Source organism: Carassius auratus, chromosome 5, assembly GCF_003368295.1.
Source record: "Carassius auratus strain Wakin chromosome 5, ASM336829v1, whole genome shotgun sequence".
Lineage (NCBI taxonomy): Eukaryota > Metazoa > Chordata > Actinopteri > Cypriniformes > Cyprinidae > Carassius > Carassius auratus.
Window position 1 is genome coordinate 21,112,086 of NC_039247.1, and position 26,898 is coordinate 21,138,983.

The window sequence follows — 26,898 nt, forward strand, 5'->3', positions numbered from 1 at the left end:
GAAAATAAGCAAGCTAACAGTACAATCTGTATCTCCTTCATTCCATTATATATAATATATATATATGTTATTTTGTCAAGAGAATGAAAGTGCAGTTTTTGAAGAATGTGATTGTGCTCTAGTGCCCAGGGGAAGCTGCAAATGACACTAAAAAAAATGGCTCACAACATTTTTGTAGTCCTCATATGCCATGTTTGTGATTTACATCAATAATCTGACATTAATTTGATCCAAAATGATTGATTAGCAAAAGTAATTACTCCACCACCTGCGTGACTTCAGTAAAAACATTGTTGAGCCAATGTGGTTAAAATGATAAAGAAGCAGTTTTGTGGATCAATTATGAATAGCTAGTTAATTTCTCCAGCGATTCTTTGTATTCAGGTAGTTTAGCAGCATGTCATTGTATGGGAAACGCACCCCTGATTGCCGAAAGAACCCTTCTCCCATCTCTACTAACAAAGTGCTTGACAGTTGGAGTAGGACACTAAGACACAAAACAATCCCAAACCTCTGAAGTTTAAGTCGCAAGAAAACAGTCAAGATCCCCTTAAAAAAGTTGTCAGGGTTTCCAAGTATCCCAGAGGTTCGAAAACCCCTCCTGTTTCCTCGGCTTTAAATGTTTTGTCACATTTGACCTCTTTGTGACCCTGTATGGGGAGGCTGTCTTGTAGTACAAGGATATTATCACTGATAACGTCAGTGACCATGCTGTAGTCCTCCCCTGCCAGAGGTGTCTGGTCTCGTTTCTCCTCATCAACCTCAACATACCCCATAAGTCCAGCAGGGTGGATGCTGACGATCTCACATTTGCTACCGGAGCTCATTAGAGCGTTTTGATCCTGAGCTTTCTCTGGTGAGCCATTGCAATTAAGCTGAAGTAGTTGTCGTGGCTCTCCAAGGACACTGCTGGTGGCACTTAGCTGATTGGAGACGGTCCCAGGGTAGACGTGTTCGCTCAGGGTGGTGCTTAGATCCTGACTGCTGTTCAACGTGATCTGGATGCTGTTTTGAGAGACCTTTTGTGCAGTTTCTGTGAGACAGTTGTCTCCCTTTTGGCACTCAAGATGAGCTTTGCCATTAAAATCCATTTCCTCGTCATAGTCAGAGACCACGAGGTAGTCCACTTGACGGTCTGATCTCTGGGCTATTTGGGATATCCCGGAGTAATCAGAGCACTGAAGATTTCCTCGGACTTACCACTCTGTGAAATGAGAAGTAAAATACCCTTTGTAATCTGTAACTGCAGTTTTGTGGGGTCAATTCATTGTCTGTTGGAAATGTTTAAAAACTCCCTCCTATTTTTGGACAATGACAGAACATTTCAGAAGATTGTTTAAAGAAATTGTCACAATGTAATCTACTTTTATGTTCCACAGGAAAAACTATCCATTTAATTCTAAAGAATATTTTTTAATTTACTATTATCCTATTATCCTGTAAAAAAAAAAAAAAAAAAAAAAAACTTCACTACTACACATCTTATTAAAACTACTTTAGAAATGCATGAATTATGGTAGTGTCTGCTGTACCTTAAGGAGCCGAGTGTCTAAGCCACTGATCTTCGGTTCTGGAACTGGTGGCAGTAAAAAATGCTTCACCCTAGAGAAGAATACAGAAATACAGAATTAACTTTATGGTGTTATCCATCTTATTCCAGTTTTTTGTTTTTGATGTGAAACAACAGTATATTATGCTGCTTATTTGCTATTTATTTAAAGTGATTATAATAAAAACGTATTATTTTAATCATAAGAATACTGGTTTATAGTGCAAGTTGTTTTACCCTTCTGTCAGGTATTGCATTTTTACAACAGTTTTGCACATATAACTGCTAATAAATAAGAAGGACATTTTTTTGTATTAAAAAATAACGTGCACACAGTGTTAATGTTAATATTAATATATTAATTTGTGTCACATATTAGGTTGCAGAATACTGATTTTGAAAGAAATAATCAGAGTAAATTCTTTTGACATTGTGATGAGGTGGGATGTCATGCTTACGGTTTCATCTTGACTGTCAGCACTCCTGCAGTCAGCAGGAAAATGATGACCATTAGTGTGACAGCAATGATCATAAATGCATTCTGTGTGTCAGATGTATCTGCAATGCGAGAAACACAAAGCCTGTTTAAGCTTGTTTAAATTCATCTTTTAATGCTTTACTGTATAATTGCTTTAAATGGATCTAAAGGCAGAATTACAAATGTATTTGGTATATGTATCCGCTACTGTTATGTAAGGCTAAAATGCTGAGTAATGCAGCACAATGGCTGGAGGTGTGAAAGATTGAGTTGCTGGTGCTGGTCTCATCTTACTGTCTGGAATCTTGATGAAAGCAGAGGGGCTCCATTCACTCCAGAGACCTTGGTCTAGTTTACAGCGCACCTGAACGATGTAATTTGCTCCTGGCTGTGGACTGTAGATGCTAAACTCCAATTGTTTTCCAGCACTATATGACTAAAACACAAGAATTTAAACTATGTCTCAATCATAATTATTTTACACGGTATCAAAACTTTTAAATGCAAAAACTAGTCAACTCACAGGCTCCCAATACAGATTTTTTTCATTATAATACATTGATAATTAATAAAAACATTTTAAAGCAAATTTGTATAAATACAGTATATGGAATATTTAATATGTGTGACCCTGGACCACAAAACCAGTATTAAGTGTACATTTTTCGAAACCGAATAAGCAAGCTTTACATTGATTTATAATTTGTTATGATCGGACAACATTTGGCCGAGATACAACTATTTGAATATCTGGAATCTGAGGGTGCACAAATAAAATCTAAATATTAAGAAAATCGCCTTTAAATTTGTCCAAATGAAGTTATTAGCAATGCCTATTACTTATCATAAATTAAGTTTTGATATATTTACGGTAGGAAATTTACAAATTATCTTCATGGAACATGATCTTTACTCAATATCCTATTGATTTTGGGCATAAAAGCAAAACATTGTTTTGGGCTATTGCTAAAAATATACCACAGCGACTTAAGACTGGTTTTGTGGTCCAGGGTCACATATTATTTATATATGGACCCCCAGTCGAAAGCCTTGGACTTAAAATGTTTTGATTTAAAAAATAAAATAAAATTACAAACTAAAAGAACATTTTTAAGAACCTTGATGACCTTGAAACTATTTAAATCTCACCTCCCAATCGCTGTCCTCCTCATGTCCTCGGTTCTCAATTTTTAAGCGAACTTCATATTTGATTGTTACCCAGCCTGAACGTGTGTCTGCGTCATGTGGAGGCTGCCACTGCACCAGGAAATAGGGACTGTTCGTGGTCTGCATGAGAGTCACATTTACGTTCTCTGGAGGGTGAGACTGCACTGTGTGGCAGAAGATGAATCATCTTAAATGACAATCAACTTCTCAGAAATAATGTACCAGTAAGTGACAACAATATATGAAATAAAAAAGGAAATAAACTGAATGTGGTCTAAATGGATACTTGACTATTCTTCATATACTGTTTAAATATTCAAGATTAGTATGTTTTTTTTTTCTTGGAAAGAGAAGAATACTTTTTCTTCAGTGAGAACACATGAATTGCTCAAAAGTGACATTTATAAAGACATTTATAAAGTCGTTCTATGTTGTTCATTAAGGAATCAAGAAAAAATGTATTACAGTTGCCACAAAAATATTAATCATCATGATATTTTTCAACAGTTTCTTGAGCCCCAAGTCAGAATGTTTCTTAAAAAGATTTCTAAAGAATCATGTGACACTGGAGCAACACTGGAATAAATTACATTTCTTAAAATGTATTATAATAGAAAATTGTAACGATATTTCACAATATTACTGTTTAATTGTATTTGTATCAAATAAATGCATCCTTAATGAACATTTATAATGAGTCCAGCCTTTTAAACAGTAGTGAATTTATGCTCTTAATGCATTTTTTAAAAATTAGTACATCAACCATATGCCAGCAGCACATTCAATCATGTGCAGTGGGATATTCAATACATGGCTTGAGTTCTCCAGAATACAAGACACAAACCTGATCATCCTCATTCTGTTCAGAGCTGCCTCTGTTTAGTGCCATCTAGTACTTTTCCATTCCATTTAGATGCATAAAATCATCATCGTTTAACTCATGGAAGAGCCTAGTGTGCACACGTTTCTAGCAGTAACTGAACTGTTATAACTTTACATGCAGTGTAATCGGTTTTGTTCTAGTATGACAATCTAACTGAAAGCCTTTGCTGATTGTGCTGTGCGTGCCGTTATGAAGTGGTAGGAAATCTTTATATACACTATATTTAGCAGGCAGCTCACTGCACTGTGGCTGTTGTCAAAACAACGCTGAAATTGGCCTCTGTAGTAAAACATCATTAGCCATTCATGCATGGTCAGTATACACTAGGGGCATATAAAAACAAAAGCGATTCTGGATGCATTTGAATGTTTTGTAAACACATTAAATGAACTCACCGATATCCATAACATCAACTTCTACAGATTCTGAATAGGCTTCTCCCAGTGCATTGGAGGCCACCACTGTGATGTTGTATGTGATCCAAAGAGACGTGTGGCGCTTATCAAAATAACACGAATTGTTCCCTGCCTTATGATAATCCGGACATTCAGAGACTTCCAAAGAGCTGAAAAAGTTTAAGATGAATGACAAATGAACAGATGAACCAAAACCTGATATTTATAGGTTTGGTGTGTTTATTAGTAAACGCGTGTGGGATAGGAATTAGAAAAAATATTTTGAATATAATACAAGATGAAGATCTGAACTGCCATTCAAATCCTTGCTTTTGGAAGAAATTAATACTTTTATTTAGCAAAGATGCATTATATTCATAAAAAGGGGCATTAAAGACATTTAAATTGTTACAAAAGATTTTTGTTTCTAACACATGTTCTTTTGACGTTTCCATTCGTCCAAAAATTCTGAACAAAATGAACTCATGAAGGATCATGTAACGCTGAAGACTGGAGTAACGGCTGCTGAAAATCCAGCTTTGCCATCACAGGAATCAATGACATTTTAAAATAGGTTAAATATCTAAAATATAAGAAACTAGAAAAAGAAAATTGCACTAATATTACCGTTTTTACTGTATTTTTGATCAAATAAATGCAGCCTTGGTGAGCACAAGTGACTTCTTTTAATATTTAATTAAAAAAAGCTAACCCATGCTTTGATATAGAGAAAAAAATAATAATTCAAATATACTTTTTTGACAGCAGGATGAATGATGCTGAATAGTGATGCAGGCTGCACTCACCTCTCTTTTCTGTAATACAGGTGATAGCTGGAGGGCAATCCACCTGTTGATCCAGGCTCCCACCAGCAAGTAAAAGTCTCTTTCTCAGGCGACCGGCATCTTGTTATTCTGGGCCTCCCTGGGGGAGAATGACCTGGAAAGGTATTGTAATTGAAGAGTATATTATAAGATATCTGTAAGAATAATAGGACTAGATAAAGTGATATTTCAAACAGGCCTCCAAATGAAAAAAAAGACAGGAGAACACAATGGCAACTGTCTGAATGTAATCTTTGAATTTTAAAGCTGTACCTCCCTCACTTACACATGCTGTGTGAGATCCACGAGAGGAGAAACATCAGAGTCAGCGCCTGTTCTGCATCTCTCCACATTTTTCCTGCACGAGAAACAAACATCTACCAAAAGTCAATAAGATGTCCACAACAAGCACGTTAAGTACCACCTGTAGAGCTTGTTTCTACTTTAAACATCAATCTAGACATGCAAAACAACCACTTAGCATGTGTAAACACCTTCACTCATCACAGCAGCTGAAAGGTCATCATGTGTACAAAATTGTATGCAATTTTGCATGGAGTTTACTCTATGCCAAGATTAAAAAAAGACGCTTCTTATCTGATTTCATGACTATGTTCTAAACGTGATCAGTAAAGTAAATACACAGTGAATTGTTTTTGGTCTGGATTTTTTATCTCGGCAAAGTAAAATTATAAAATGTGTCATTTTGATTATGAAAGCAGAACAATCACAAACACTAAATCACATTGAATTTTATTTTATTTTATTTTTGAGTTAATCAATGAAGTTCTCAGTTCAGCACATCATGATCACAGAAGTGTCTAACACAGTCCTGAATGATGGTTATTTCTCACAGCATGGTAATGTACAAGGTTATGAACACAAGGCATCAACAAAAGATTTGAGCACGCCAAACACAGGTGCAGAGAGCTGACTTAATGGAAAGATACTGCCTTGGAAATGGATGAGACACAGACATAAAGGGCAATCAATGTGCTTTATGTTTTTGGATCATTTTAGAAACACTTTGCTACAATCTTTATATTGCATCTATATTTTTCATTTTACATTTACTTGTTTCAGTTTCTATGAACATGCCATCGGCATTATATGTACTTATTGAGAAGGAAGTGGGTTAAAGTCCAGGTTTAAATGACCTCAGAACATTTGACATTAACTATTTCGGTGCCAGACCACTTCAAATAATTATTTTCATTTTAACAGCAGCAAGTTTGACAACACATCTCATGAATAATAATACATATTTTAAATAATATACATTCCTACACATTCTTATCAAATACATATAAGGTGATCAATGTGGAATAGAAAGAGATGGCAGCTGAGGCCCGGTATCATATGGGATTCAACTAAATGTGTAAAGTCATGTCAATCAATCACCACAAAAGCAAGTCTTCTCTGAAAATCTGTTATTCAAAATATCTCATATTCATAATATTACTAAGGCACAACAAACTAGACTAATTACTGAGTCTACACAAACTACTGTCTCCTTCTGACATTCCTCCAGGGGCCAATTTTTGCCACAGCATTCTCACTGGTGTAATAGCCATAAACAAACACATTTTGCTTCAGTAAGCCATGACAAGGCAGGTCAGACAGCCAAACTGTGATCTCAGGTCAACCCAGCTGAGGTACAAGAGATAGAAGAGCTTATGTCATTTTTTGACTGTTGAACAATAGATCTGCCTATCATTAAACCTCTAACCTTCTTTACATGAAAATAATAATAAAAATAATAATAATAATATATATATATATATATATATATATATATATATATATATATATATATATATATATATATATATATATATATATATATATATATAAGATAGACCATAAGATGCAATATTAAAGAATTACAAATATAATGCAAATCTTAATGACTCATACTGTTTGACGCTATTTAATAATCCTTGTATACATAATAAATGAATCCCGGTTTCGATTGCGATATTATTGGACGCAAAAAAAAACAATATATATATATATATATATATATATATATATATATATATATATATATATATATATATATATATATATATATATATGCATAGTTATAGGCCTATAAGATAAATATTAAGCAAGTATACCCGGCATCACAAAAGAATAATTTGTAATAGAGTCGTCGCTTTTGACGGAGACTCACCTTGATCTGCTACTGCTTCACCTGTGATTTTCCAGTATTCCACTCACGTGCTGCATTTTGGATCGAAAACAGTCTTTCCGCGCACTATGAGAGAGGGAAAGGCCAAATGAAAAGTCACCCTGTTTGACACCGCAGTGCTTCTGAGTCTCTAGTTGCACACAAACAGCACTAAAGCTGCAAGGAGAGTCTCGAGGAGTGGCATACAGGCGATGACGTTGCATCACACGCACGCACGCACGCACTCACACACACATTACCTGCCAATGACACAGAGCAACTGTACACAAGATGAGTAAAGTGCATCTAATAAAACTTTGGTGTTCGTCTAATAAAGCCTTGTTTGGAAGTTTGAAAATAGTGGAATGTCTGAACCAAAATAAATAGAACACGTGCGTCTGCAAGATGTCTCTTAAAGGTCGCTTCATCTGATGTGAACAAAATATTTGATAAATGTCCTAAAGATGTCAGTTTGACACACATAATGAATCATAAACATCTTAGACATTTTTTAGATGTCTATTCAGTGTCTGACAGGAAATGTCCTACAGACTTATTGCAGACGTGCAAACACAAAAATATCTACATCGCAGGTGTCAAATAGTCATCTCTGTATATGTGTGCTATCAGTCTCTATTTCTTAACTTTAGTTATAAAAATGTTTTGAAGTTATATAGGTCTAAAGCAGTCAGACAGAAAGACCAAAAGATAAGGGCCTACAAACAGACAGAAATAGATAATGTGTTGGAGGTAGTCTGAGTGTTTGCCCCTGAGGCTCTGACTGGTTGCTTTGCATTCTTTTAGGGTGTTGCTAGAGTGCTCTGTCTGGATGATAGGACTAGTGGTTTTCAACCAGGGGCCTGGGGCCCTCTAGAGGCCTCAGCAAACTCCCAAAGGGACCCCAAGACAACTTAAAATGATTTAAAAATAAGGCAAAACAACCTTTTTATATAATCAAGTTATTTTTTATTTTAATTCAGCCCCTCAACAACATTTTTTTTTTTTTTTTGCTTTTCTTTAAAATTAGCTCACTATCTTGAAAAAACAGGACATATGAAGAAACTACATTTTAAATGTGTGATTTTTAGACCTAGAAAAAAAGAGTAAATTAACAAAATCTTATAACTCCATAAGAATTAACAGAATCAGATATATATTTTCAAAATATTTATAAAAATATATTTAACATTAATCCTTATCCAGTAAATCAGGAAAAACAAACATTTTCATATAGTTTTGAACAGTGGGTGGGCACTTTCCTTGATATATATATTATATATATTTTTTTTTTATTTATTTATTTATTTTTTTGGGATGAATGGAAACGTCAAAAGAACATGTGTTAGAAACAAATATGTGTGTGTGTGTGTGAGAGAGATCGAGTAGCTACTTAAAACTTTACATCTTTAGTAGGCTACCTACTGTAGGAATATAACTGTTAGTGATCTGGCCATTAATCAACAAAAATAATTTTCTGGTGAAGTAATAATTGAAAAACATGGCTTTTCTCATAGCGAGTATCTGATTTGACTATAAGAACTTGCTACTTCCGTTTGAGACCTCGTTGAGCTGCTCAGGAGAGACGAGATGAACACCTTCCTCTTTGTTAGACATCAGGAAGTGATGCATACACACACACATACGTATGGTTTGAAAGTTGGAGTTCCCCCTCATCAGTCAGTGTAGCGAAGAATTAATGTATTGCTTAATAATGGGATACATGTCAACGTCTGATCCGTCCACGGTATGTTTACACTCTGATATTACTTTTGTCTTCATGGTGCATTCTGATCTGTTTTAACTCTACTTGTTTGAATTCGAATACTTTTTTCTTTTTAATTTGAATAATTTACAGACATTTAATACTCGTACTCGGTTGTTGACAAAAACTGTAAAAAGGAAAACTATAGCGAGTGTCTTAAAGGTAGTTCACCAAAACCCGATAATGCTTCCTTCATTTACTTATCTTCTTGTCATTCCAAAGCCGTTTGATAACTTTCTTCTGTGGAACATGAAAGAGCATATTAGGAAGAATGAAATTTTCAGTCTTCCACTGCAAATTTGCCATACTGTGTAAGTAGCCTAAATGTTGATGACTCGGGATGTCATTATAACGTCTCATTAATTTGTAAACCACGTAAAATATGTCTGTCAGGTTTGGAACAAAATGAAGGTGAGGAAATCATAACAGAATTTAGCTTTTGAGTGAACTTTATTTTACTTAACTGACCCTTTAAATGTAAAATGTCATACAATTTTACCTAGCGTGTGAACATTTTTCACAGGCATTTGTTTTTAGGCTAAATATTAGTTAGTCCCCATCAGGGTTTCTAGATAAAGATTTTTTTGAATCAATTTCAATTTTGCAGACAGTTTGCAGTCATTGTGGCATTAATTATTATTATTTTGAATAATTATTAATTATTTAGTTTTACATCATTTATCCAGTAGCTTGTAAGTGACACCGATTAAAATATTGCTTCAATGTCCCATTTTGCAGGTGCTTTGCTGAACATTTACATCAGAGTTCAGCAGGTCAACCAATCACACTTGTGTATGAGCTGTTTTCTTCAGTCATGTCAGATTTGAATGACAACTCTTTGAACATAAATTTCTTGAAAGAATCTGTGTTGAAGAGACTCTGTGAGTCTCTTGACAAGGCCAACAATAAGGGATGGCGAAAACTGGGGGAAATCGTGAAAAGTGACAAGCGATTCAAAGTGAGGTAACAATTTTTTCTTATTTCACTTTTCCTTTTAATGTATAATGGATACTAAGAAACTCTGTCTTTTTCTTACTGTCTTCTACCTTTCACTTGCACAGTCTGGATGATATGGATATGTGTTCTCTGAAGGCTTTGGAGGCGGATGGAAGTCCTTCCCGCAGTCTGCTCAAACTCATTGGAGGTCAAGGATGTATGGTGGGTGAACTGGTGGAGTTTTTACAGATCATGGGTCATACGGATGCCCTGCAGTGCCTGAAACCTCCAGGTATAGCAGCCTCAGTGTTAACATGTTAAAGAAAGTGTGTATGTTTCAACAGTGCAATGCTGCATCACATTATCTAATGTTGATTTTTTTTTTTCAAGCAAAATTGAAACATGACATTGATGCATGTTTGAAAAAGTAATGTTCCTCTTGGGCCCATAAAAAATCTGCAACCTAACAAATCTATACTCTTTGTCAAAGAAAACTGAATTTTCTGTGGAATTGATTTAGATATGCAAAAAATTTTAATGAAATGATTAAATTGCATTTATAGGCCAGTTTCAGTGGTTGATTGTTAGATGTTTCCTGATCTCACAGGAATTCAAATCCTCGTCCAGCCACAGTCAGTGGCTGTCATTACCGGACACAACCTTCGTCTCAGTTGTTATGCTGTTGGTGCTTCATGTGTGCAGTTCCAGTGGTTTAAGAAAACGGAAGAGGTGTGTAAATGTTTAAATATTGCAAGTAAGCAACATGACTTTCAGTCATGTTGGACCTTATATAACCCTTCAGGTACATAACAGCTCCTCTCCAGACCTGGTATTCAGTCCAGTCCGGCTCAAAGATGCAGGATTTTACATTTGTCGGGTCAACTGTGGAAACGAGTATGAGTTCAGTAACTGGGCCCAAGTGGATGTCCTTGATGTTCCACCAAGATATGGCAAGTCATTTCTGATCAGCAGAGACAAGTATGAAATTTGGCTGAATTGTCATGATTTGCGCGATATGTCATTGATATCAAACTGATGCTCTTTGTTCAGGATTAGTGTCTCTGGCTTTAGAGGGAAGGCCGAGGGTGCTGATCCAGCCTCAAGCTCAAAGGCTGCTGGTGGGAGATCTGCTCTATCTGGAGTGTGGAGCTATTGGAAGACCCCTACCACAATATCAATGGTACAGAAATGGAGTGCCGATCAAAAAAGCCACTAAGAGGAAGTACACTGTAAGAGAACCAACAGATGACACTCAGTATTGCACAATTCAGTATTGTTCAGATTATATTTTGTTTCTGAGACCATTTGGATGCAGTAGATTAAAGAAGATGCTAGCAAATTTCACAAATTATTACAAAGAAATGGCAAGTAACACATGCAATTCTGAAGTAGAATGACTGAAATTGTACTTTTTTGTAAAATATTCTCCAATATCTTTGTATTATTTACAACTTTGAAAATGTAGTGAGAGTGACAGAATAATGTTTTGGATTAAACTAGGTCAAGAATTTGTTGCCAGAGCACCAGGGAAGATATCGCTGCGAGATCTTTTGCAACAATGAACGGACATGGAGCAATGAAGTTAATGTTGTTGTCGTTGGTATGCATCAAGTCTTTTGCTTTATATTTAATCTGTGGCTAGATGTTTTCTGATCAAATCAGTTTTAGGAACAGAACAAAAGGGAAATTTCAACCAAAAATAAAAAATGCTCTCATCATTTACTTACCCTCAAATTGTTCCAGACCTGTATGAGTTTCTTTCCTTTGCAGAAGAAGAGATTTAGAAAAATGTGGGTAACCAAACAGTTCACCATTGAACTCCATAGGTTTTTTTTCAATGCAATGAAAGTCAATGGGAACCTGCAACTGTTTCGTTACACACATTCTTCAGAGTATCTTTTTTGTGTTCAGCAGAAGACTCATACAGAAACTGCTACAGATTTGGAACAACTTGAGGTTGAGTAAATTATCAAAAGAATTTTCATTTTTGGGTGAACTATCCCTTTAAGGCTGGAATACACTACACGATTTATGAAGTTATAACAGATTTTAAAACACTATGCATTTTACACATGGACACACTTTTACACTAATTAACTGAGGATCATACACCACCAGACTTTCAAGTCCGAACACAAATTTATGCAGATGCGCCTCATTGCTAGGAGATGATGACAAATGAAAACAATGTGTTGTAAAGTCAGTCCAAAATAAAGTATAATACACATTTGAAATCTTCTGATTGTATGGAATCAGAGTCTAAAGCTTAAAGTGTTAGTTCACACAAAAATGAAAATAAGCCCATATATTACTCACCTTGAAGTCATCATAGGTGTAAATGACTTTCTTCTTTCATATGAATCTAGTCAAAGTTATTTTAAAATGTGTCTTTGATCTTTCAATCTGTTTGGTGCAACTCAGCAGGTGTTGCACTGCATCGGTCCATGAGATGTTTAATAGAAAGCACATCATAAGTACATTAAAATAACTTCGAAGATAAAGAAGAAAGTCATATACACCTAGGATGACTTTAAGGGTGAATTATTTATGGCTTTATTTTCATTTTTGGCTGAACTAACTCTTTAAGAATCAAGAGTCTGTACCCATCATATTCAATGAAATCTTCTGTAAAAATCACTCATCTCTGACTGCCCAAAATCTGCAGACTTGCTTTGACTTTAGGAAACTAGTGTTGACTCCATCCAGACTGCAAATCTCTACAAATGTTGTGTAGTGTATTCTAGTATTTAATGTTTACAGTGAGTAAATCTTAACATGCATAACTGCAGAATTATAACGATCCGATGTCAAGAAATGGTCTTTGCAATGTGAAGTATCCAGTGTATCCAACTCTAGTGCAGAGACAATGACCTCTATGTGGGACCTCTAAAGGTATTTGCATGGCAATGTAAGACTGAAGTACATTGCCATTCAAATCTACATTATGCTGTTGAATGCTGATAGCATTTCATGTTTTTGGTAAATATAGTGTTAAAATTCTTTAGATTTTTATTTGATTTACTCATTTTGTGGTCCAACCCCTTATTCTTCTTCAAGAAAATCCTTGCCAATCTGAAACGAAAGAGCCAAGAATATCTCATGAAATTTCAGGAGCAATGGAGTGCTCTGAAGGTATTTTCTAAAATGTAGTAGCACCTTTCTAACATCTACTGTAGGTACTTTCAGTATCAGCCCCTTTGTGGAATCTGAATCAAGTTCATACCATACTAAATCATCATACTGTCATACTGATTAATGCATGCTTTGAAAACTAACAAACGTTCCAGGTTCAAAACAAGTTAAACCCCATCACCAGCATAAAGTGAGATTACCCCAAATAAAGCGAAAGCATTACTGTCAACATGATCTTTCTCTGATAGGTGACGGCTTGCCACAGTTGAGCTTGTTTTGAACCCAGAGCACTCCTTTAAACATTTTTCACCTACTCTCTTGATTTACTCTGCTGATAGAGGTGGTGGAAGACACTTTGATAGATCTGATGCCTTCCATAATGCAGCTATGCATGACCGTCACAAAAAAACTAAACAAAGAGAGCCTTTCCATTGCAGTTGTAATGACTGCAGTTTGAGAACATGATGAAATATTTTTACTAAATGGCGGTAAGGGTTAATTGTGGCAGGATGGGGTTAGTTATACCTCAAACAGGTTTTCGTTCTTAAAAAAATAGTTTCCTCTTGTGATCTATAAGCTTTCTTTTCTCTTCATTACTGTCATAATCATGTTCGCTCAACTATGCCTATATTTCTAATATACCTAATATATATTTCTCTTTTATAGATGACTTTTTGCCTGTTGATAGGGGTAAGTTATGTTCCAGTCACATGTAGTTTTGAATATTTCTGGCTTTTATTGAGTCAGTGAATGATTATGGCTTTTTCCCATCAGATCACAGTCTTGAGAAACCTTACGGTGAGTAGACCAAAACATGTCTATGAATCAACTTAACTTGAATACACACGAGAAATCAAACCGGCTGTTTTTGTTTTTTTGTTTTCACTGTGAATAATTGTTTTCTCCCTTCAGCTACAGACAAAGTGGCTCTTCTGATTGGTAACCTTACATATCGAAACCACCCACAGCTGAAAGCACCCATGGTTGACGTGTATGACCTCACCAATCTGCTGCGGCAACTGAACTTCAAAGTGGTGTCTCTGCTGGATCTAACCGAGTCCGAGATGAGGAACGCCGTGGAGGAGTTCTTGTCCCTGCTTCATAAGGGAGTGTATGGTACTGTGGCTTCCAAGTAGTTCATTCTACTGTCTCGTATAAACTATATAGCTATTTTGCATCATGTAAAACTGCAACTAACTACACATTTGAAAAAAATGTTCCAAAAGGAAGTTTTCACAGTGATGCCATAGAAGCACTGTCTGTAGTTCTCCAAAGAACCTTGCAGTGAACAGTTTTTAAAATAACATTTTTCCACTATAAAGACCCTTACTGTGTGATGGAAAGGTTCCATGGAGGTTCTTCTTGGACCTGTAGATGCCAATAAACAGTATTTATTTTTAAGAGTGTACTTGGTTGAATACTGACTTCAGGGGTGATTAGAAAGTATCAGTTATTTTCTCACCATTTACTCACTCTCATATCAATCCAAACCCATTTTACTTTATATCTACTATTGGGCACTAAAGGAGATCATGCATCTCATTTCCATAAAACAGAATGGAACCAGGACCATGGCTGTCTGCCTCTGAAAAGGTCAAAAACCTTCATTAAAGTACCATATAATTTGAGCTTTCACATTTTAAAACTTGGTATGTTCCTATCGGTAACACATGAGAACTACAGTAATGGCACATCCTTTGGACATCTTTAAATGGCAAAACCAGGCAAAACACATTTTAAGGCGTCATGTTTGAGTATGTACTAGAAGTGCAGATATTGCAGTAATGAACACGCTTGATATTATTACTGTGGTACTTTAAATACTTGAATAACCTTATTATATGAATTGTTTAGATTTTTAGTATGCAAATTAGCTTCTTTTCCACCACTGTGTCTATGCTGCCTTAAAAAAAACCTACAAATAAGCTATGTGAAAATGTTTAATATATATTCAATACTTAATATTTATTCAGTCATTTGTTTACACATGTAAAAAATATACATATAATTAGTTTTTGTTTTTTTACTGGACTAAAACATGCCAGCCCATATTGCTTACACTTTAATCTGTTTGTTTCTTTACACATTTTCATTTATTATGCAATCTTTTATTGTATTTAAATGTTCAAGTTTTTTAAGTTGTTAAACTTGCCTTTAATATGGTAACACGGAAGTTTGTTTATCTTTTCAGTCTGTTTTTTTTAGTAATTCAATACAATGCCGTATACTGTGATAATTATTTCAGCACTCATTGAGAAACATAAATTAGATTCTGTCACATGCCCAATATGTACATAAGTTCAAACTGAGATCCCCAGGGAAGGGAAATATTATTTTCAGCAAACAGCAACTTCATTTTTGATAGCAATGCTATCATATGACTTCAGAATTCTTATAGTTATAGTGAATGTGTGATTCACCATCCACTTTCATTGTATGAAAAATAACAGTCATACAGGTTTGGAATGACACATTTCTTTTTCTGATTGAAATGACTCTGTGACGATTGCTCTTCCCTGTAGGTTTGTTGTATTATGCTGGTCATGGTTATGAGAACTTTGGGAACAGCTTCATGGTGCCTGTTGATGCCCCTAACCCATACCACTCAGGCAACTGTCTCTGTGTCCAGAGCATCCTGAAACTGATGCAGGAGAAGGAGACCGGACTCAACGTCTTCCTCCTGGACATGTGCAGGAAAAGGTGTGGGGTTTTTAAAATGCAGGATGACAAATCATATCCACACTGGTATTTCATACATTGGTTACCAGCATTCTAACACTAATTTATTGCTTCAGAAATGTACATGATGATGCCATGCCAAACGTTGTGCTCCAAGTTACAGCCAATATTGTGTTCGGATATGCAACGTGAGTGTCTAGTGATCTTTTTCATCCAGAAATAACATGATAAAATACATTTCATGATCTATCTGACATGTTATGATATACTATTTTTCTGAAGTTGCCAAGATGCTGAGGCTTTTGAATTGAGTTCAAGTGGATTCACCAATGGAGTCTTTATTAAATTCCTGAAGGAGCGCCTCCTAGAGGATGAGAAGATAACTGTTCTGCTGGACAGAGTGGCTGAAGGTGAGGGAACCTTAAGCATGTTGAAGTTAAATGAAGCATTACAACTTCCATTAGTAAAATGCCGGTCCATTTAGCTCAAACATATGATTGACTAATTTGAAAAGTGTACTTACTCACTGAGATTGACTACTACTTCTACTAATGATGGTAATCTTTTACAATATTAATTTCAATTAATATTTCATCGAACTCATGTTTGGTTGCTTGTCTGATTGTTTGTAGATATGGGTCAGTTTGACCCCACTAAGGGTAAGCAGGCTCTAGAGATCCGCAGCAGTCTGTCAGAGAGACGTTCCCTCACTGATCCCATCCGCCCCAGGGACTACTCCGATGCAGCCGAGGCACAGAACCTGCTCTGGTCTAAAGCACATGGTATTGACAACTACTTCAAAATATTGTGCAACTTACTACTGCATACTTGTTATTGTTTACAATGCCCCCCAAAAAATGTTTCCACTTCATCTCATTTCATCATGACAATCAGTCCTCAATAAGTGAAACAATACTGGAAATAAAAAATGTTTTCAGCATTTGTCAAATTTTTTTTGCTTCTGTGTTTCAACCCAGAACTGCCAGAGAGTAAACTTCTGGACTTCGAGTGTGGAGTCCAGATAAAAATGGACTTTGCTGCTGAGTTTTCTAACGTGCTGGTCATCTACACCAGCATTGTGAAAAAGTCAGAGGAGATGCTATCGTGTCAGGCACACATAACTAACCTCCCTTGGGTTAGTGGTCTTTTTTGTTATTTTGGAGAAAGAAAATGCAGTTTCTCATTATTTAATCATAAACACTACCATTAAAAGATGTGGGGTCAACAACAAAATGAAATTAAAAATAATCAGTTTATTCTGCAAGGACACATTAAATTGATCTAAAGACATTTGTTACACACAATTTCTATTTAAAAATGCTGTTCCATTGAACTCTATATTCATCAAAGCATGAATCGCATTTTCCAAACAAATATAAAGCAGCACAACTGTTTTCAGCATAGTTGAAATAAGAAATGTTTTATGAGTAATGACGCTGAAAATTCAGCTTTGCCATCAGTAATTGAAATAATATTTAGTATTAGCTATAGTTTTTACTCTATATTGCGATCATATAAATGCAGCCTTGGTGACCAAATGAGGCTTTTTTCAAAAACATTAAAAATTCAAACTTTTGAACAGTATATCTGTCTAATACTAATACTAATCTGTCTAATTACTTAGCCATACATTTAATGGGACTAATAGCATTTGTGTCAATATTCCATAATGTTTATATATATATATATATATATATATATATAAAACTAACATGATTGCAATAAATAGTGTTTTTCCTATTACCTGATTTTGAAGGACCTGGATGTGGATCCTAAGCTGATGAATAAAGAAACTCTGGAGGAAACGGGAAGCTTCTTACTTTCAGGCAGTCTTCCTCATCACTGCCTCTACACTAGACTCAGCTCACTGCAGAAACTCAAGGTACAGCTCCCTTCATCAACACATCAAAATCCAAAAAGACTTATTCACAATAGTTCTTTAGCTAGATCTAGATCTGATTTACAATACGTTTAAATTAATAAAAAATAATTTTTCTCATGCTTTTCTTCCTGATTTACAGGAGGAACTCGCTTTCACTGTCTGCCTACAAGTCCAGTTTAACTCCCTAGATGAACTGGTCCAGTGGAACATGGACGTTAGCATCGGCAAGCCCCTCACCGCCAAACTGGATCTCAACCGTCCCACCAGGAAGAACAGCTGTCAGCTGACGTGTTTCATTCCCCACAGTCCGTCGACCAGCCCCAGCCACAGCCCTGCGTCTGACCGCCGCTTCCACAGCCAGGACCCCTGCATCCCCCAGCAGTACGCCAACCCCTACCTCAACGTCTGCGAGCCCCTCCACGGAGCTGTGGGGGGTTATGGGGACTATCAATTGTTCGGTGACCATACATATCAATATGAGAACCTGCCATGCTCTCCCTTCCTGAACCCACCAAGTATTCCCATTGAGACCAGTGATGACATTGATGACATGCAGAATGAATTCATGAATAGTTTGCAACTCTATAACCATTCCTGAGTGAGTACACAAGTGTTAAACAGATGATTGAAGGGATACTTCACACAAATATGAAAATTCTCTCATCATGTACCCATCCCAGATGTGTATGACATTCTTTCAACTGATGAACACAAAGATTATTATTATTCTTTTTTAAATCCATCTTTGTGAGTCTATATAATGCAAGTGTATGCAATCACCAAAGTTGTCACTTCAAAAACCACACATATTGAACTTGATGGTTATCCATACAGCCCCAGTTATGGAAGTTAGTAAATATTTAGTGTTTTTCTCACATCCATGTGTTGTTTTGCTTCAGAGAACATTGATTCCTCAACTGTGGTCGTATGGATTAAAGTCATGTTTGCCTTGTTTTGAAGCATGGACTCTGACAAAAAAAAGTCAAAGTTGTCTAAAAGGCTGTCATTAGCCTTATATGCATCTGGGATGGCATGAGGATGAAAGTCTCTCATCATTTACCATTTCCAGATGTATTTGAGTTACTTCCTTCAGATGTACACTGCAGATTTTAGAAAAATAATCCAGCTCTGTGAGTTCATATAATGCAAGTGTATGGGACCGCCAAAGTTGGTGCTTCAAAAACCACACAAATTGAACATCATGTTAATCTATACGACTACAGCTACATGCAGGTTTATGAAGTACACGGGACCAGCAGTTCTCGCACAAGCTTCAGAGAGCTTATGTGATGTATAAACACACTGATGTTTTATCTCAATTGAATGAAAGCTGTTGGTTATGGTTTAAAAAATGAATAAATATGTCTTTTTTTTCTCACACATGTATAGTTTAACTTCAGAGAACACTGATTCATCAACTGTGGTCGCATGGATTAGTAGTGTTTGCTTTTTGAAGCATCCACTTCGTCAAAAAGTTTAAAAAGTCTGAGAAAAGCTTCATTTTGGGTGGAGTACTGTTCTTGTTTTAAGGACTGTGGGATTAGTAAATTACAGTTCAAGGGTGTGTTTTTTTCCATGTAAAAAATACAATCTAAAAATTAATGTCCAGTCTTTACATCAACTATAAGAAATTCTTTCATAAATTGATCATATTCTTTTTGTGATTGATTACATTTGGTGATTGAAGCAGTGCAAAAATGACAAGTTAGGTCTCTTTTCTACCAGTTTTCATTCTTTCACATGACTAACTTATTACGATTATTTAGTGTAAAGAAAATAGTATTTAGTCATTTTAAATGATCATTTATGTTACAAATTCTTTCACCTCATTACATCTCAAAACATCTCTTTTTCCTATGGGTTTTAAAGACATGTTTAAAAAAAAACTTTATTTTTAAATAAAGTGCATGAATCAAATGTCATTGTCTTTTAGCATGTAGATATTGGTGATCAATCTGACTTTGTAATTCAAGATTACTCAATGAAAAGGTCAATAACAGTTTGATTAAAAAAAGGAACTAAATAAAAACAATGAATTTGATTAAAAAGGAAAACAAGAAACCAACTGAAAGAACTTTGAATAAATTCACAAATCCATTTCTGAACAATGACATCCATCTCTCAAAGTGTGATCAATATTTATCAGGAAAACGAAAATTAATAGTTTCACTGCAAAAGCAAATGCAAGTCATCAACATTAGATGACTTTGACTTCCTCGTCACATTACATGACAGTGCACTTCTCCTCAGCCTTGGATTTCATCTCCACAAACGTGGCCTGAGCCTTTTCTTTGAGCTGCCCCATATCCATGTTCTGAAGGTTCTGCATTTGACCCATGATGGACTCCTTTTCCTCCTCCTCCTGCGGCGCTTCTCCATCCACCATCTTGATCATTTCTTCTGGCACGTCAATGTCATCTCCGGCCTGCTGAATCATAATCTCATCCTGTTCACTCTAGAAAAACAATCAGCACATCAATCAAAGCTAACAATTCAAATCTAATAGCACTTGTTTGCTTAAATATGTACTATTATATACTAGGAACTACATTACATGCTTTAAAGAAAGCCTCAAGTATGACTTTTATAAATAAAGCAGGGTATGTGGTGGTGATATTATTAGCTACTTTAATATAAGCTACTTTAATAAATGGTGACATTGTCTCTCAAGATACTGATATAATCCTCAATATGTTTTCTTTTTAAAATGATTCAAATGTTAAATTGTTCGAGCAATGCAAAAATATTGTAATGGTTTGAAAAACATTAATGTAGTTTAGTATATAATCTTGTATACAAATACCTGAGACACTTCTTTACTTAGTTTAGCAAGTTTAATTGGGGACAATGAAAAATAACAAGTCATTCATTCAAATATCGATAAGAAAGCCTTGCTGCAGTGTAATGATTTTAATTAATTTATTAATTAATTGTGTATAATTAATAATTTCTTAAAAATCTGAGATTATTTTATATATTACTGTGTAGAATATTAATAATAATAATAAAAGAGGAAATTAAACCATTTGTCCCAGGTAATTTCAGGTTAAAAAATAAAAAATAATTATTTTATATATATATATATATATATATATATATATATATATATATATATATATATATATATATATATATATATATATATATATATAATTTTTTTGACGATAATAATAATAATAACTTTTATTATTTTTTTCCATTTCAGAAAAAATCCTGAATATGTGGTTCTAGCTTGGCAAAATTTTAATAGTCTGTAAATTTCTAGACCTAGAAAGGTCATGTAAAATACTAAAATCTTATAAACCCTCTTCCTCCTCTTTAGTATGTCTGGCATAAGTTTCCTTATTGATGAATCTAGACTTCAACAAATGTCTCTCAACATTAAACTGCTACTGAAACACACCGTTTGTAAACTCTACAGCAATGCTTTTAAAGCTCACTTTAGAGATTAATCACTGTGGGCCTTAAGCCCTGAACATCCAGAGTCACTATTTTAGTTTACTGTTTTATGCCTTAATCTCCTGCCACAAGCTGCACTGCAACCTTCACGCTTGATAGTTTAACCATCTCTGCAAACTGATGCTATTCATGTGCTGCTTAAGCACAGTCAATCGGGGACAGGAATAATTCAATTCAGCATTACTGAAAGGGATTCAGTTATCTGATCATGCGACTCTCACCTTTGGAAGTCGATATTTGTCTCTTAAACAAGTCCTCAGACAAGCCCTTTCTGCCTTTTTTGTGTTGAACTCTGCATCTCTCTCCATCCTTTATTCCCAAAGAAGCAGGCAATGTACAGAAGATGAGAATCACAAAAACAACAGGAATAGATAATGAACAGGAAAGTGAAACCAGCGGCAGCCAAGAACTGTGACAACAGTGTTATCAGAAAACAGCCCAGCATCAGGGTACATGCCATTAAACATATTTATTTACAATAGGGGAAATACAGGGACACTGTTTCTTTCACAGCTCAAACAATGTATTGTACAGTAGACTTTATCTGAGTATCATGTGAAAGATAGACTTGACACTAAACAATTTGTAAATAAATGGAATGTTTTGAATGTTATTAGCTGATACATTTCAGTTCGTTCCATTTGAGATTAAAACTTATTGAGTTTATAAAATTATGAAAAACCTCTTGTCTGAAATGGGCTAGAATAGCCAGTGTTTATAAGAGAGATCCAAACTTACTTTTCCTCCACCATCTGCTTCTGATACTCCTCATATTCTTCTCTGGACATTCCATCTTGGGCCATTTTGCTAGTTGTTCCTGTTTCTTCAATTGGCTGATCACAATGAATGTGAACTGATGCTCTATCCAAAAGAAAAATACTCTACTGCTTTCTCTCTTATTTTTTCTTTTTTTTTAATCAAGCTTTATTCTAGCTTCAGGATTGGTCTATCAGAATAAATCCAATGAGAGGCTTTTCTGTGTGACAGCCTTGCAGTTGCATCATCAAGGACATCCTGGCAATGACCCCGGCCAAAAAAAGAGGAACCAGTTTCTGCCAAATTCCATCAGCTGGTCTGAGCCCTTTATTTCCATCGTCAGAAAATAGATTAATTAATCTTTTGTTCATCATTTGCAACTCTGTCAAAGCTTTGTAGTGTAAAAGCTACTTTCACAGAAAATTATATTATTTGTGCCGGACACTTTATGTCTTTTTTTTCATTGGTGGAAATGACAAAAATTGACTGGGGGGACTATAACATGGAAAGCGGGAGGAGACAATAAGTCATTTTAGATGACCTTTCAAATGTCTAATAAAACCCTTTATAATCTATAACAACAGTAAACTTATTTCATATTTTCTTTAAACCTTCTTAAAACATGTTATAATGTAAGAAACATTAATTACCCCTTTGTGTTTAATATATTAATATATTAGTCAAATGAAATCAGCGTCAACAATTCCTCTTTTGATGGCACAGAAGAGCACAAATGTTGCATTAAGGAATATTTAGATGTGTATTTATGCATTTCATGATAACAACATTATGAAATTAATGTTTTAATTTAAAGTTTTGAATATAGAAATACTAAACTATTTAAATGACTCAATTTATACTTAATAAAATAAAACTGAAGTCACTGTCTTTGTCACTGAATCATTATTTAAATCAATTCATTCAAACTGCTGATTCATTTAGGAACAAAGCAAGTGACTCTCTTCATGAATGGGTCATTGAATCATTGACTCGCTAGATTTGTTAAAAATAGAAATATATGTGGTCCATTTGCAGCAGTCTTACGAGTTATGAGCATGTAATATTAATTACCCCGTCTGCTTTTTCATTCTCTCTGCATCTCCCATGTAGTCTGCCAAAACTCAAATGGAATTGTAATTCCTTTATTATTGGAATTTCCGCTGAAACCTGGGGCAGCGGTTTCTGGTTTGAATGACATGTTTCCTGGAAACAGTGCTCAACGGGGTTTGGGCAATAATTAGATGTGTTCGACTTGAAATTGCGCTCCACAGAGCTAATAGATTGCAGACAGAAGTGTGTGATTTCGCATCGCTCTCGCTGTGCTTTGATGTCAAACACCGATTGGTCTGCACAGCCCTGCGTCAAGTCAAACACACTCATTATGATACACCTTGTTAGTAGCTTGTACCTGTAATTGGTGATCACTTAACAAGTAGTAATTTTCCAGGACTTTATCTGTTATCCATTATCCATTGTAACCTTGTAACCAGAAAACAAAAAATACAATGCAAATGTAATTTAAAATACAGTTATTTATATCTTTATAGTATGGGCTATTATGCATATATATTATTTTACGAACAAATCGAAATTAACAGAGGCCTATATAAAAGATATATTTTTGCTGAGATTTGATGCAGTGACAATTTTGTGTCCTGATTATGTGATGGTGTCACAACGTCATTCTGTAACTTTTAGCAACAAATTGACCTTCCCTATAGCAGCTTCCCATGAAAATTATTTGGCAGCATTGGGTTTGGGATACTTTTCTCTTGTTTGGTGGGTGTGTCAAAAATGGCAGCCCAATCAGCAGCAACATGTATTTAAACCACGCGCTATTAAAGAGACAACTCACACAATGTAATTAACAGCAATAGACAGTACAGACCAAAAGTTTGGACACACCTTCTCATTCAAAGAGTTTTCTTTATTTTCATGACTATGAAAATTGTAGATTCACACTGAAGGCATCAAAACTATGAATTAACACGTGGAATTATATATGGAATTATATTAACAGAAACACATATTAACAAAACAAAAAAGTGTGAAACAACTGAAAATATGTCATATTGTAGGTTCTTCAAAGTAGCCACCTTTTGCTTTGATTACTGCTTTGCACACTCTTGACATTCTCTTGATGAGCTTCAAGAGGTAGTCACCTGAAATGGTCTTCCAACAGTCTTGAAGGAGTTCCCCGAGAGATGCTTAGCACTTGTTGGCCCTTTTGCCTTCTGTCTGCGGTCCAGCTCACCCCTAAACCATCACGATTGGGTTCAGGTCCGGTGACTGTGGAGGCCAGGTCATCTGGCGCAGCACCCCATCACTCTCCTTCTTGGTCAAATAGCCCTCGATGCCTTCGGCGTGACTCTACAATTTTCATAGTCATGAAAATAAAGTAAGCTCTTTGAATGAGAAGGTGTGTCCAAACTTTTGGTCTTTACTGTAAATTCACAAGAGCAAGTATATTGTTTGTACATTTTTATTTACATTAAAGGCAAAATAACTAAATAATAAGAGCACAAGTATAGATCTGGAACTTCTTTAAGTCTGTCTAAATATCATTTAGTTGCCTAATTTCAATGTCTTCTGGCCCAAACCCTTTCCTTAGGAAGGTTTGCTTAACAAAAATACCATACTTATTTACATATTTAGCTATTGTATTAAGGAGTGACAATTTCATAGACTTTTATATACCCCTCTGATTATATAATGGTAAATATTACACTCACCTAAAGGATTATTAGGAACACCTGTTCAATTTCTCATTAATGCAATAATCCAATCAACCAATCACATGGCAGTTGCTTCAATGCATTTAGGGGTGTGGTCCTGGTCAAGACAATCTCCTGAACTCCAAACTGAATGTCAAAATGGGAAAGAAAGGTGATTTAAAGCAATTTTGAGCATGGCATGGTTGTTGGTGCCAGTCGGGCCAGTCTGAGTATTTCACAATTTGCTCAGTTACTGGGATTTTCAATCACAACCATTTCTAGGGTTTACAAAGAATGGTGTGAAAAGGGAAAAACATCCAGTATGCGGCAGTCCTGTGGGCGAAAATGACTTGTTGATGCTAGAGGTCAGAGTAGAATGGGACGACTGATTCAATCTGATAGAAGAGCAACTTTGACTGAAATAACCACTCGTAACAACCGAGGTGTGCAGCAAAGCATCTGTGAAGCCACAACACTCACAACCTTGAGGAGGATGGGCTACATCAGCAGAAGACCCCACCTGGTACCACTCATCTCCACTACAAATAGGAAAAAGAGGCTACAATTTGCACAAGCTCACCAAAATTGGACAGTTGAAGACTGGAAAATGTTGCCTGGTCTGATGAGTCTCGATTTCTGTTGAGACATTCAGATGGTAGAGTAAAAATTTGGCGTAAACAGAATGAGAACATGGATCCATCATGTCTTGTTACCACTGTGCAGGCTGGTGGTGGTGGTGTAATGGTGTGGGGGATGTTTTTTGGCACACTTTAGGCCACTTTAGGCCAATTGGGCATCATTTAAATGCCACGGCCTACCTGAGCATTATTTCTGACCATGTCCATCCCTTTATGACCACCATGTACCCATTGTGACGGTGGAGTGAAGGAAAGTCAGGAAACAGATGCGAGTTAACAGTTTTAATGAAGTGAGATGAACAAATAGACACAAAGGAACAATGAGGCTGAGAAGACGACACTCCCCTCACAATAAAAAATAATAGGCAAACGTCATATAGATCATACACAGTCTCGGAGGTAAGAAGTGGATTATCCTTCACCTGAAATGTTTGTCTTTTCATCCTGAAATGCCAGGCAAATGTTGGAACACAATGATTAGGAACCACAGTTTCCACAAATCCCTTCACTCGATTGGGATGTTATGTTTTATTCTGGAGGGCAAGGATAATGACTGTATTGAGTGTATTTTGCAGTATTACACATGTAGCCTATTTATAATGATTTCATCATTGAAATTCTTCGAAAAAGAGTACAAAGAATGGCCTTCTCAGCTGCGATAGTTGCACCTCTTGCGTTGTCAGAACAGATTGTTCAACGCACCACCGTTTCCATTTAAAAAAAAATTTGCATCATGGTTTTTTTCCGGTACTGAACGCAGCCCTGTCAGTGTCAGGGGCTGGGCGTGCTTGTGTTGGGAGATGACATCACTGACAGATGATCGAGCCGAATATGCTTTGAACGATGTAGGTTATCGGTATAAAGTCACAGACTCAACACTAAAGGCAGGCCTAACTGCCTTTCTTTGGAACTGTGAAATACCGGCTGTAGAACCCAAACTCCCTGTCAAAAATGAAAGAGCGAGACAGGGTCTGCCTTATGGATGCCCCAATTCAGCCTTCTGGCCTGTTCAGCGACGCAGTTAGCACTGTCGTCGACAGGTTTCAGGAGGCCCGCAAACAAGCGGCGGCATTCCATAAGTTCCTCCCTCGTCTCTCTCTCGGGGCATCTGGGCGGGAGGTACCCCAGCCGCACCCTAGCTCCTCGTACCGTGAGGCCCAAAAACAGAGTGTCGCGCTCTCGGCTGAGGTCTTCTATGGCCAAGCAAGATTTAAGGGCAGTTATTGAAGCCAAGAAGCCCTACGCTAAGAAGCCCTGATGCCAGCGAGCATCGTTCTCAGTATCTTCTGCCCGTGCGTGTAGCGGAGCTGAGATGCTTGCCGCCCCTGCGGGGGCCTCTTACACCAGAGGTCAGTCTCAAGAGACTGATTCGCTTAGAGATTATTTAGCAGCTTGGAAACTACTGCCAAATGTATCTCAATGGGTCCTGCACACAGTAGAAAAAGGCTACCATATTCAGTTCGGCTCTGCA

General features: G+C 36.1%; 2 protein-coding genes and 1 pseudogene across 4 annotated transcripts; 1 reads left to right on the top strand and 2 right to left on the bottom strand.

Annotated features, from left to right (window-relative positions):
- LOC113080793 (prolactin receptor-like) lies at positions 1 to 7,645 on the bottom strand (annotated as a pseudogene).
- Positions 7,646 to 9,045: 1,400 nt separating this feature from the next.
- On the top strand, positions 9,046 to 19,971 carry LOC113080804 (mucosa-associated lymphoid tissue lymphoma translocation protein 1-like). Of its 3 annotated transcripts, XM_026252857.1 has the most exons (18): positions 9,046 to 9,213; positions 9,970 to 10,194; positions 10,293 to 10,459; positions 10,775 to 10,896; positions 10,970 to 11,117; positions 11,218 to 11,396; positions 11,668 to 11,767; positions 13,225 to 13,299; positions 13,966 to 13,989; positions 14,074 to 14,097; positions 14,212 to 14,415; positions 15,822 to 15,999; positions 16,095 to 16,166; positions 16,261 to 16,388; positions 16,611 to 16,760; positions 16,956 to 17,113; positions 17,735 to 17,860; positions 18,000 to 19,971. In XM_026252857.1, the coding sequence occupies exons 2-18, from the start codon at positions 10,046 to 10,048 to the stop codon at positions 18,456 to 18,458; spliced, it is 2,463 nt and encodes an 820-aa protein (XP_026108642.1). In that variant the 5' UTR covers positions 9,046 to 9,213; positions 9,970 to 10,045; the 3' UTR covers positions 18,459 to 19,971. The 3 variants fall into 3 exon arrangements, with proteins under 3 accessions (XP_026108642.1, XP_026108646.1, XP_026108655.1); XM_026252861.1 differs by lacking the exon at positions 13,225 to 13,299; XM_026252870.1 differs by lacking the exon at positions 9,046 to 9,213 and having other exon boundaries at positions 10,085 to 10,189.
- Positions 19,048 to 22,215, bottom strand: cplx4b (complexin 4b). Its single transcript, XM_026252879.1, has 3 exons — positions 22,058 to 22,215; positions 21,541 to 21,628; positions 19,048 to 20,315 (listed from the first exon to the last, which is right to left on the bottom strand). The coding sequence occupies exons 1-3, from the start codon at positions 22,120 to 22,122 to the stop codon at positions 20,085 to 20,087; spliced, it is 384 nt and encodes a 127-aa protein (XP_026108664.1). The 5' UTR covers positions 22,123 to 22,215; the 3' UTR covers positions 19,048 to 20,084.
- Between the last annotated feature and the right edge of the window lie 4,683 nt (positions 22,216 to 26,898).